This window comes from Microcaecilia unicolor, chromosome 9 (assembly GCF_901765095.1).
Source record: "Microcaecilia unicolor chromosome 9, aMicUni1.1, whole genome shotgun sequence".
Taxonomy (NCBI): Eukaryota; Metazoa; Chordata; class Amphibia; order Gymnophiona; family Siphonopidae; genus Microcaecilia; species Microcaecilia unicolor.
In genome coordinates this window covers 49,736,965-49,749,206 of record NC_044039.1, presented here as the reverse complement: position 1 = coordinate 49,749,206, position 12,242 = coordinate 49,736,965, and the positions used below count along the sequence as shown (strand labels likewise).

Sequence of the window (12,242 nt, the reverse complement as noted above, 5' to 3'; positions counted from 1 at the left end):
CCTATTTCCCTTGCACCCTGTGAGACCATGGTGCTCACACAGCCATCAGGATGGCCCCCATCTGTGGAGGGGAAACTGGTTTCCTGTTTACAGTAGTGTGTCATTCGTAAAAGTGGTTTTAAATAGAGGCACTTGTCCTTTAGGAACAGAATTTAAACCACTAGTTAACTTTTAAAATATCCCACCTTCCAACCAACAGGTGGTGAAGATGGTCAGCTACAACTAACTTCAGCCAGATTAGAGGCAGGTGCTCAAGTGCAAGGATCCTCCTCCCTATGTATGTAGAAATCCACTCCCTATAATTACCAGTTTTTAATTCTAATATTGCTGTAGATGTCATTATTTGTTACCCTTATAAAAGTTACATAATTTTTGAAAGGCTGTTGCAGCTGTCCATCAGTAGACATTTAATATCCCACATGCTTTAGAGGTAGAGCAGTTTTAAAAATGTTTTTTGCTAAAATTTGGAAAACAGTCCTATGACCAGAATTGTTAGCAATATTGTATGGTGTACAGTGTGTACAGAAGTTAGACTAGATCTCCTTTAATACAAAAATTAAATGCAAAATCTGGAAGAGAGAGAAGTGATCTGTGATGAAAGTTTAGGCTTACAGAAAAAAAAAAAAGCAATAAAACAGGAAGAAATAGTGATTCTTGTGAATTGATGTCAGGGAGAGAGGCATTTGAACTCACTGCTGGAGCACGATTACAAAGTTGATGGCATATCATAATAATATAGAATTATATTTATTCCCAAGGCCTTTTTTAATACTCAAATGGCGGTGGAAGTGGTTCCTTTCTTACTTCTTTTTTTAAACTCAGAGCAAGGAGGATGCAAGTGCCACACCCTGCAGCTCCTCCACTTCGTGGCAGGAGTCCTTTTCGGAGCGTCCTCCATATTCCTACATGGCCATGATCCAGTTTGCTATCAACAGCACAGAGGGAAAACGGATGACCCTGAAGGAAATTTACACCTGGATTGAGGATCATTTTCCTTATTTCAAACATGTGGCTAAGCCTGGGTGGAAGGTAATGCAGCGGATATAAATTTTAAAAAAATGTATTTAAGCCCTGTGGTTTTATAGCACCAGCCTGTACAATATCCACAGCTCTTAGAACTGGGAGCTCAAGGGTTGTACAAAAAGCTTGTAAGGCAGCTCTATGACAGTAGGGCTGTACACTCTAGAAATATATGCAACTGGGAATGCTGACAACCGATCAAATGAGATCTGTTTATCCCTGCTTTTCCAAATTGTCCAAGGTGAGTTACAGTAGAACTTAAGCAAAAATACTGATGCAGGTCCTGAGGGAGAATGGGCAAAGGATTATGGCATATGTATATTTGTCTGTAAAACCTAAGAGAACTGAGCAGAGAGGTAAAGATGCAGGAGAAAATTATTCAGATATACCATGTCTAGCAGAGATGAACATGACGGCCTGTGCAGAAAGACATAATGGCTCCCCCTCCTCCAATGGAAACGGCTGTTCATGCATAGAAAAACCTTTGAACATTGCCCTGTTAATCACCCAGGTTGAAGAATGTAAAGTTTAAAGCTCAGAATACTTGTCTAACACAACTGCTTTTGGTGTTAGATGATAGGTGAGCTTGTGTAGGTTTAGTGGAGCAGATAATCTATGGGGGGAGCATGCTGTGATATAGTCATGGTGAAACCCGGATATCTATTGCTAAATTTTAAGAACTTCTTTGCAGAATTCTATTCGACACAATCTTTCCCTTCATGACATGTTTGTTCGAGAGACTGCAGCAAATGGTAAAATTTCCTTCTGGACAATCCACCCTGATGCCAATCGTTGTCTGACGCTGGACCAAGTGTTTAAGGTGGGTCTTTCTAGGTAATGACATTTCCTTTTCATTGTGCTGGCAAATGCCAGGCTATAAAGCATCAGGCTTTGGATTAAGCTTTAGGTACAAAGAACAAGGTACCTTTCATTTTATTGTCTGATGCTATACCAGAGGACTGAGTTGACAGAATATAACTACAGGTCAAGGCTGCAGGACCACATGCCCACTCTTCCTATTATCCTTTTCAGTTATAATACAGTGCATCTTATATGATTACAGATGTGCCATCATATGCCCATAGCGAAGTATTCCACGCTTTCTTGAATTCCATTACTGTGTTTTTTGCCTTCGTTTCACTTTTCGCCTACCCTTTCTGTGAAGAAATATTTTCTTTATTACCCCGTCTTTTTTTTTTTTTTTTTACTGTTATCCTGCCTCCTGCTTAAGGACTCCTTTCCCATTGAAAAATGTTTGCTTTCTAGTTCATTTATACTTCTCATATACCTGAATGTTTTTCCATCTCCCCTGTCCACAAGAGTACTTCTATTTGGATTCCTAAGTCTAACTTTACAAGGTTTATGTTGCCAGAATTTTGTGCCCTTTTGGTAGCCCTCCTCTGGACCGACTCCACTCTGTATCTTTCTGGGGGTCTCAAGATTATTTTAGGAACTTACTCATATGAGGTGATTACACCACCACTTCTGCACTTTGAATGCCATCACCTATCCTTGTTCTTACCTGAAAGTAACGGGAGTTGCTCTTGGTGGCAACTGATCAAGGCATGCAAATGTTGGCCTTCTGAGAACCCTGAATTAGAAAGCGCTCTGACAACTGCTACAAACTCATATGTTTTTCTCAGAAAGATCAGCACCTCTTCTCTCCCCCCCCCCCCCAATGTCTGTGTTAAGAGAGAGGGAGTTGTCTTTTATAAATGTATTTTCAGTAAGTTTTACTGTATGAAACTTGATTAGAAAATCTGTAAATTTAGGTAACTCTTCCTCAGGTGAATATAGTTACTAGAACTGGAAGCATATTTCAGATGAAAAAGGGAGAAAAGAACCATGGAATGGCAGTATTTTGTACTATAGGAAACTTTCTAGAAGAGCTGGCCTAGAGGCATCACACTGATCTGTTGCAACCTGTGTGTTTTTTGCGTTTTTTGTTTTTTTTATTTAATTGATTTTGATTGGATTGGTTTGGGTTTTTGTTTTTTGGTAACGTATTTTTGTTTCTTTCCCACAATGCCATGCTGCCACCAGCCTCTGGACCCAGGCTCTCCGACATCAACTCAGCACTGTGAACCAGTAAGAGACTGCCCTCTCACCTCCCTTGCAGTCATGGAGAGGATTACTCTTTTCTGCCTTTCCATGTCTCCTTTGGGATCCTTCCTACTTCCTTTTCACGTAATTTCTTCCTCTCCCCTAATGTGGAGCTTGTTTTAAAAAAAAAAATGCTTTCACGCAGGAAGTTCTACAGGATGTGTGTCTTCAGCAGTCAGGTGTGTTCTCTAGTCTAAAGGTCATGACACCCTGTCCCCCTGTATTTCTATATTCCTCCCTACCACTTTTCTCCTTGGTGTAGCTAAGTGCAGGTGTCCCCCTATAACAGTTTTATTCCAGGGTAAAATTCCATAGCCCCTTTTACTTACGCAGTTCATGCTCCATTCATCCCCTCTGCTTGAGCCCATATCAGTGTCCCCCTCTTCTCAAGGGGGGAGACAGTTTGTAGCCTTGCTCTAGAATAACTTGAGGAGACCTGCTCTAATCAAAGATGTAAGTACAGTCTGAGGTTAAATCCAGTCTGCTGAGTATGGCCTACGGTGGAGATGAAAATAAGGTAGGTCAGAAGGCCACTGTGTAAGAGAGGTTCTTGGACGCGCAGAGATGAAGACATTACCTTTAGCTCACAGGAGATCTTCATAAACAATTTGTGGTTTGTAAATATTTTAGCTGGAAATTAAGATGCTAGATCAATAAGAGAGAGAAAAGGTGCCTTCTACAACCAGTAAATCCAAAGTAGTAAAGACTGAGCAAGGTTTACCATCCCTTCCAGGCAGAACTTCTGTAGAGCTTTCTTCACTTAATGATACCCCTTTTTGTTTCCTTTGTCCTCTTCCAATTGTAGCACCAGAAACGATTTGTCCCTGAGCTTCAGAAGGGCACAATAGCAAGTAGCTATGTGAAAGGTGAGTTAATACACTGCAGTTCAGTCAAAATAAAAGCCTCAAAAGTGCCATAATGACTAGATGAACTTTAGTCTGACCCTGGCATCCAGGGCCTGCCCACACAGTCCAGCATTCCTCCTTCTGGGTCTACACAACTTTTTGTTGTCACTGCTGCTGTGCCATCACTGCAAAGTCTGCCCAAGCTTAGTCTGTTGACGAAGAATAAGCTAGGTTGATGCGGAGCCTTGAGTACATGCACATACTCAAGGCTGAAGTGCAAGTTTTTTTGTTTTTGTTTTGTTTTTTTTTAGAGGGGGCGGGATGTGGTAGGCCTCAGTGTGTGCATGTGCTTGAGGCCCTGCACTATCCCAGCTGAGTCTTCCCTAGTGACAAGGTTTCAGCGCCCAGTGTCTGTGCCTCCCTAGGCTGACACCTGCTAGCATCATCTCTGTGTTAAGAAACACATATGAAATAAGATATTAAAATAAATTATTGCATTACACCATTCACTTGCTGGACTTGTCACCTTTGCTTTTTGTATTTTCTACTACTATCTGTTTCTGTGTGCAAAGGTTTGTTCCTCCCTTTTTTTTTTTTTTTTTTAATTTACCCGGTAAGACATAAGATATGCATGGAGTTGACCTCCACTCTCAGTTTCTAGCAAATGTGATTTAGGGATGGCCCTAACACACAGCTATTATGAATTAGGAGGGGGAGGTGGTTGTGGACCTGTCCTTCATGAGCATGAATCTGGTTATATTACTGACCTCCGGCAATGAGAAATTAGCTATACGTTATGGGCTAGATTCTATATATATGGGGCCGAAAAAAGCACTGTTCTATAAACTAAAAGTTAGGTGCAGTTTATAGAATAGCACGTATGCCCTGGAATCTCATCTAACTTTAAGCGCGTATCCCTGTTGTTCTATAACAAAACAATTAAGTTTAGGAACACCCCCAATATGCCCATGACCCTCCTATTTCTGCACCCCCTTTTTCAGATTGTGTGTAAATGTTAGTTAAATCTAATTAGTGCCAGTAATTGCTTGTAAAGCCTATTGGAACTAATTAGCTTGTTACTCAAATTTGCGTATGCAGTTCTTGGCGACTTATTTTATAAAATTACGGGGTAGGTGACAGATACTTCCCTCTGTTTTCAATCACTTCATTAGGTACCTCTTAAACTATTTTATTTTTAGTCTGCCTCTTTACAGTTCTCAGTGGAATACAGTAAAACAAATATCAAGCATGTAAGTGAAAAACCAGTTCTTGTATGATGAAATACAGAGGGCAATTTTCAAAAACTTTTTATTTGGATAAACCATGGTTTACCTGCAGAAAAAATGCTCCATTGTCACTTGCAGCAGATGAATCCAGGAACTAGTGGGTTAAGTCCACCTACCAGCAGGTGGAGATAGAGATAAAATAAAGGCACTGGTGCCAGACGGCCAGCTCCTTCCTCAGTTAGTATGTCTCTATCTCAGCAGGTGGTGGACATTTTTTTCTCCAGCTCCTGGGCCTAAGGCCTCTCAGGGTGCTCCTGGGCCGGTGGCCAGTTTGAGCCCGGAGTGGCGGACTGGTGGTGTCCCCTTTGGCAGCATACGCAGTTGCTGGGTCCCTGCTGCACCTCAAATTCCCTCTGAACAGGCTTTTGCTGTTCCTTTCCTTCCCTGTTTGTTTCTGCCTCCTCGCTAAAATAAAAGAAAACCATAGAATTTATTTAAAAGAGAAACAAAGAAGCACAGGGAAGTGTGTTTTTGCTGAGAGCAGGTTTGTGTTACTGCTGTCAGAGTCCTGTTTTCTGTTGCCTGCTTGTCTGAACCTGCCTCGAAATGGAGTCGGAGAGTTTTTTTTTCTTCGGCTCAGCTGTCAGTTCCCATGCTTTCCCAGTCTGGGGTAAGTCCTACTGGGTTCCTGTTTGGGGGTGGGTAATGACAATGGAGGTGGTAAAATGCTGTTCCCAATGCGGGGAAACGACGTTCAGCAGCAGGCCTTTGCAGCGTGGGGTGCAGTAATTTGGCGGGACTCGGCGGGGCAGTTCCCCCCCCCCTCCCCCCAAGAGCGTGCTTTCCCGCCTGGAGCCTGGTGATTCTCATGCCATTTTGCAATCTGTTTTGGAGCCGGCTCCGGTAGCGGTTTTGGGCAAAGCTTCTTCTCCGCTAGTAGGGGAGTTGGGGGGGGGGGCGTCAAGGCACTGTGGGCGGTGGTGCAGGTGCCCTGGCTGCGACCAACTCTGTTAAGGTGGAGGGGTTTTTGCCAGAGTTTATTTTGCTACTCCATCAGTCGTTTTTGTTGAAAAGGACCTTGCCCCCCCCCCCCCCCCCTCACGAGGCTGCGATAGCTTTGACCTTTGATCCTCTCAGGAGGTCTGGGGGTAACCAAGAGATTTTGGGGTTTTCCCCAGAGGATTTGTCCTCCCTTAAAAAGCCTAGGCTTTCTTTGGGGTCTGAGGAGGGGTCCTGCATACAGTCGCCTGCAGCTCCCTCCGTAGTGGCTCTCTTGGAGCAGACGGGGGTGGAGGACAGTGTCCTCACTGACCAACCGGAGGACTCTTCCGCCATGAGGATTTTCCATAAGAAGGAGTTGTCCTCTATCTCTCAGGCGCTGGAAGCCCTGAATATAGAGGACCCTGAGGTTGCAGCTTCTCAGGCGGTCAACCCCAAGATGGCTAGTACCAGGCGACTTTCTAAGGCCTTTCCGGTACATGAAGCTATTGTTGATTTCGGCCCAGTGGGTGGATCTGGATGGGGGGCTGAAAGTGGCCAGGGCTATGGCCCAGCTGTATCCGGTTTCAGCGGATCGTTTAGAGAAGTTTGCTCTACCTAAGATGGATGCTCTGGTGACGCTCACTAAGAAGACTACTCTTCCAGTGGAAGGTGGTGTGGCACTCAAGGATATGCAAGACAGACGGCTGGAGGCCTCTTTAAAACTTTCCTTTGAGGTAGCCGCTTTGACACTTCAAGCTTCTGTTTGTAGTTCTTATGCAGCTAGAGCTTGTCTCAGTTGGCTACATTCTGTCATGGATTCGTTTTTGGAGTCGGATATGTCGGACACTCCTCAATTACCCCTGATGGATATTGGGCTGGCGTACTTGGCGGATGCTTTGTATGATTTGGTCCATGCTTCGATCAAATGCACGGCCTTGACCGTCTTCTCTCGACATCTTCTGTGGCTCTGTCATTGGACCGCGGATATGGCCTCAAAGCAGCGGCTTATTAAATTGCCTTTCCAAGGGAAATTGCTTTTTGGGGAAGACCTAGAAAAGATTGTTAAAGATTTGGGGGATTCCAAATCTCAACGTCTCCCAGAGGATAGAGCCAAGTCTACGCCCAGGCAGGGAGATTCAAGGTCACGGTTCAGGGAGTCGCGACGGTATCGCCTGGGTCACTCCAACGCAGCCTTCCAGCGTTCTCGTTTTGGGCAGCGTTCTTCCTTTCACAACGAGAAGCATCCGGCTGGACCCACCTCTCGTCAGGGGGCTCCAGCTTGATCCTCCCAATGATGGGGCGCAGGTCCACTCGGGAAGAGAGCAGATCGGTGGTCGGCTTTCTCTCTTTCTTCCAGAGTGGGCCAGAATTACTTCGGACCAGTGGGTCCTCAATGTAGTGCGAGAGGGCTACAAGTTAGAATTCTTCTTTCCCGTCACAGATTTATTTCTGGAGTCCCGCTGTTTATCGCAGGCCAAGAGAACAGCGGTTCTGCAGTGTTTGCGAGAGGCCCTATCCTTAGCAGGTTTCATGCCTGTTCGTCCTCTCGAAAGGCGCACAGGTCGGTACTCCATCTTCTTTGTGGTGCCAAAGAAAGGAGGGGCTTTTCGGCCTATTCTCGATCTCGTAAAAGTAAACCAGTTTTGCGGGGTTGTCACAGTTATTGCTGCTGTTCAACCAGGCGATCTTTTGACGGGTCTCGATTTGAGGGAAGCGTACCTACACATTCCCATTTGGCAGCCCCATCAGCCATTTCTCCGATTTTTGCAGTGCTCAGTCAGCACTTCCAGTTTCAGGCCCTTCCTTTCGGGATGGCCACTGCCCCACACACTTTTTTTCAAAGTAATGGTAGTGGTGGCAGCGTTCCTACAGAAGGAGGGGATTCGGGTGCATCCATATCTCGACGACTGCCTGATTCGGGCGACTACAGCAGAGGAGAGTCTAGTGGTCACTGACCGAGTGATTGCGGTGTTGCAATTCTTAGGTTGGGTGGTCAATCTGGACAAGTCATCTGGTTCCTAGAGTCTGGAATATCTTGCAGTTTGATACAACGTGGGGGAAGGTGTTTCTCCCCGAGGGGCGAAGGATCAAATTGCTTTCTCAGATATGGACCTTATTGAGTCGTCGCACTCCCCGAGTGTGGGGCTATGTTCAGCTCCTCGGTTCCATGACTGTAACCTTGGAGATAATTCCATGGGCAAGGGCTCACATGCGGCCTCTTAAGAATTTCCTTTTGAGCAGATGGTTGCCAATGTTGTTGGATTATCAATGGCGCCTTCCTTGGTCGAGCCAGGCCAGGGACAGTCTCGCATGGTGGCTCCAGTCAGCCAATTTGCAGAAGGGTGTTTCTCTGGTGTCTCCCAATTGGGTGGTAGTCGTGACAGATGCCACCCTTGCGGGCTGGGGAGCCCATTGTCTTCATTGAGTAGCCCAGGGATTATGGACCCCTCTCGAAGCGACATGGCCGATAAATCGTCTGGAGTTGCGAGCAGTCGTAAGTGCACTGCGGAGTTTTCAGGACCTTCTGCGGGGGCAGGTGGTTCGTGTATTCTCTGACAACACCAAGACGGTGGCCTACATCAATCATCGGGGGGGCACTTGCAGTCTTCCCTTGGCAGTGGAAGCGTCTCATCTTCTAGGATGGGCAGAAGTGCATGTTCAGAGTCTGTCGGCAGCGCACATTGCGGGTCAAGACAATGTTCAAGCGGATTTTCTCAGCCGGACTCTTTTGGACGCAGTGGAATGGACGTTCTCCGAGGACAAAGCAGGCTGCTTGTTCTCACTGATGGGTGACGTCCACGGCAGCCCCTCCAATCGGAAACTTTACTAGCAAAGGCCTTTGCTAGTCCTCGCGCGCCCATGCGCGGCCGTCTTCCCGCCCGAACCGGCTCGTGTTCGTCAGTCTTCTTTTGTCCGCGCTCGGGACGGTCGTGTTTTGCGCTGTTTCGCGCCCCTAAAAGTTGACCCTCGCGCGTCTTCGCGGTTTTCGTTAAAAAAAAAAAAAAGACGGACCTTTACGGTCTTTATCCCTTTCCTGTGCTTCCAGATTTTGCCCCGCGTAAGTTTCCTTTCGCTTTCGGGGTAGGCCTTTTTTGAGACCTCGGTACGGGTTTTTTCTCTCCCTGTTTTTGGTGCCTATATCGCCATTACGAGTTTTGATTTCGCCGGCGTGATTTTTCCGCCCATGTCATCGAAGTCTCCCAGCGGCTTCAAGAAGTGCACCCAGTGCGCCCGGGTAATCTCACTCACTGATAGGCACGCGTCGTGTCTTCAGTGTCTGGGGGCTGGGCACCGCCCACAGGCCTGTAGTCTTTGCTCCCTTTTACAGAAAAGGACTCAGGTAGCGAGATTGGCCCAGTGGAACGTGTTGTTCTCGGGCTCTTCGTCGACAACAGCACCAGGGGCATCGAGTGCATCGGCGTCGACAGCATCAAGACCTTCGACCTCGGCATCGACTGCATCGAGGCATCGACCCTCTGCATCATCGGTACCGAGACATCGAAAGGCTGCGTCGGCATCGGTGGTACCGGGACCTCCACTAGTGCTGATGTCATCGGACGGTGGTGCTTCGACTGGAGTGCAGGTGAGGGCTGTCCATTCCCCTGCTGGTGGCGGTGAGCCTTCGGGTGGGTCTCCTACCCTGAGGGCTCCTGCGGTACAGCCCCCCCGAGACCGACCTTCTTCGGCCTCGGCCCCGAGGAAGCGACGGCTGGATTCTACGTCTTCGTCAGTACCGGGAAGTTCCGGTGACATGCTTCGTTTGAAAAAGTCAAAGAAGCATCGACACACCGGTCTCCTTCCCGCATCGGTACCGAGAGCTCTGGGTCGCCGAGGGAGTCGGCACCCAGTAGGCATCGGCACCGGGAGGACCGCTCACCCTCTGTTCAGGAGGTGTCGATGCGCTCCACCTTGGACAGCCCGGAACAGCCTCCACGCCCGGAACAGACTCTGACCTCGACGCCTGCATCGGCTTCCATGTCTCTCCACAGCCACTCTGCACGAGAGTCTCCGGACCGTTCTCCCAGAGATCCTGGGAGAGCTGTTGCGCCCTTCCCCTCCGGTACCGGGGGTGCTTGCGCCTCCGGTACCGTCGAGTGAGGCGCCGGCTGGCCCCTTGCCCGGGGTGAGGTCTCCGACATCGGTGCCGCTTGCGATACCGACTGCAGTCGCCTCCCAGGAAGACTCCCCGACGACGTCGGCAGAGGGAGCTTCGCCGGTGCTGGCGAGGGAGTCTACCTCTCGACGCTCCCACCTTGGCCGTGTTTCCACGGAGTCGAGCCGGGCATGGCTTCAGACACAGGTTCATGAACGTGTCTGATAACGATGGTGAGGCCTCGTGGGAGGAGGAGGAGGACATCAGATATTTCTCTGACGAGGAGTCTGATGGCCTTCCTTCTGATCCCACTCCCTCCCCTGAAAGGCAGCTTTCTCCTCCCGAGTGTCTGTCTTTTGCGGCCTTTGTCCGGGAGATGTCTACGGCCATCCCCTTTCCGGTGGTCGTGGAGGATGAGCCCAGGGCTGAAATGTTTGAGCTCTTGGACTATCCTTCTCCATCTAAGGAAGCGTCCACAGTACCCATGCATCATGTCCTAAAAAAGACATTGCTGGCGAACTGGACCAAGCCTCTAAGTAATCCCACATTCCCAAGTAGATCGAGTGTCCCAGTACCGGATCCATGGGGACCCAGAGCTGATGCGCACTCAGTTGCCTCACGACTCTGGTGTGGTGGATCTGGCCCTTAAGAAGGCTAAGAGTTATAGGCAGCATGCTTCAGCGCCCCCGGGCAAGGACTCTAGAACCTTAGACTCCTTTGGGAGGAAGGCCTACCATTCTTCTATGCTCATGGCCAAAATCCAGTCTTACCAGCTCTACACGAGCATACATATGCGGAACAATGTGCGGCAGTTGGCGGGCTTGGTGGACAAGCTCCCTCCGGAGCAAGCCAAGCCATTTCAGGAGGTGGTCAGGCAGCTGAAGGCGTGCAGAAAATTCCTGGCCAGAGGTGTATATGATACCTTTGATGTTGCGTCCAGGGCCGCTGCTCAAGGTGTGGTGATGCGCAGACTCTCATGGCTGCGTGCCTTCCACCTGGAGAATAGGATCCAGCAGCGGATTGCGGACTCGCCTTGCCGAGCGGACAATATTTTTGGAGAAAAAGTCGAACAAGTGGTAGAGCAGCTCCACCAGCGGGATACCGCTTTCGACAAGTTCTCCCGCCGGCAGCCTTCAGCATCTACCTCCTCAGGTAGATGTTTTTATGGGGGAAGGAAGACTGTTCCCTACTCTTCTGGTAAGCGTAGGTACAATCCTCCTTCTCGACAGCCTGCGGCCCAGGCTAAGCCCCAGTGCGCTCACTCTCGTCAGCAGCGTGCGCCTCAGCCCCACGGCTCCCCAGCAAAAGCAGGGGGCGAGCTTTTGACTGGCTCTAGCAGAGCATAGCCGACATCAACGTGTCAGTGCCGGGCGATCTGCCGGTTGGGGGGAGGTTGAAAGTTTTTCACCAAAGGTGGCCTCTTATAACCTCCGACCGTTGGGTTCTTCAAATAGTCTGGCAAGGGTACACCCTCAATTTGGCCTCCGAACCTCCAAATTGCCCACTGGGAGCTCAATCTTACAGCTTCCAGCACAAGCAGGTACTTGCAGAGGAACTCTTCGCCCTTCTCAGCACCAATGCGGTCGAGCCCGTGCCATCTGGGCAAGAAGGGTTGGGATTCTATTCCAGGTACTTCCTTGTGGAAAAGAAAACAGGGGGGATGCGTCCCATCCTAGACCTAAGGGCCCTGAACAAATATCTGGTCAAGGAAAAGTTCAGGATGCTTTCCCTGGGCACCCTTCTTCCCATGATTCAGGAGAACGATTAGCTATGCTCTCTGGACTTGAAGGATGCCTACACGTACATCCCGTTACTGCTAGCTCACAGACAGTATCTGCGATTTCAGCTGGGCACACGTCGCTTCCAGTACTGTGTGCTACCCTTTGGGCTCGCTTCTGTGCCCAGAGTGTTCACGAAGTGCTTGGCTGTAGTAGCAGCGGCGCTTCGCAGGCTGGGAGTACACGTGTTCCCCTA

At 48.7% G+C, this 12,242-nt stretch overlaps 1 protein-coding gene across 4 annotated transcripts in view; it reads left to right on the top strand.

Annotated features, from left to right (window-relative positions):
• FOXM1 (forkhead box M1) overlaps nucleotides 1-12,242 on the top strand; it is a 133,384-nt gene that overhangs the window by 103,532 nt on the left and 17,610 nt on the right. For 3 of the 4 annotated variants that reach the window (XM_030213878.1, XM_030213876.1, XM_030213877.1), the window contains exons 5-8: nucleotides 823-1,029; nucleotides 1,712-1,840; nucleotides 3,064-3,108; nucleotides 3,929-3,989. In XM_030213878.1, coding sequence (XP_030069738.1) covers nucleotides 823-1,029; nucleotides 1,712-1,840; nucleotides 3,064-3,108; nucleotides 3,929-3,989 — 442 coding nt within the window. The remainder of the gene's footprint in view (nucleotides 1-822; nucleotides 1,030-1,711; nucleotides 1,841-3,063; nucleotides 3,109-3,928; nucleotides 3,990-12,242) is intronic. The other variant, XM_030213879.1, reaches the window with a different exon arrangement.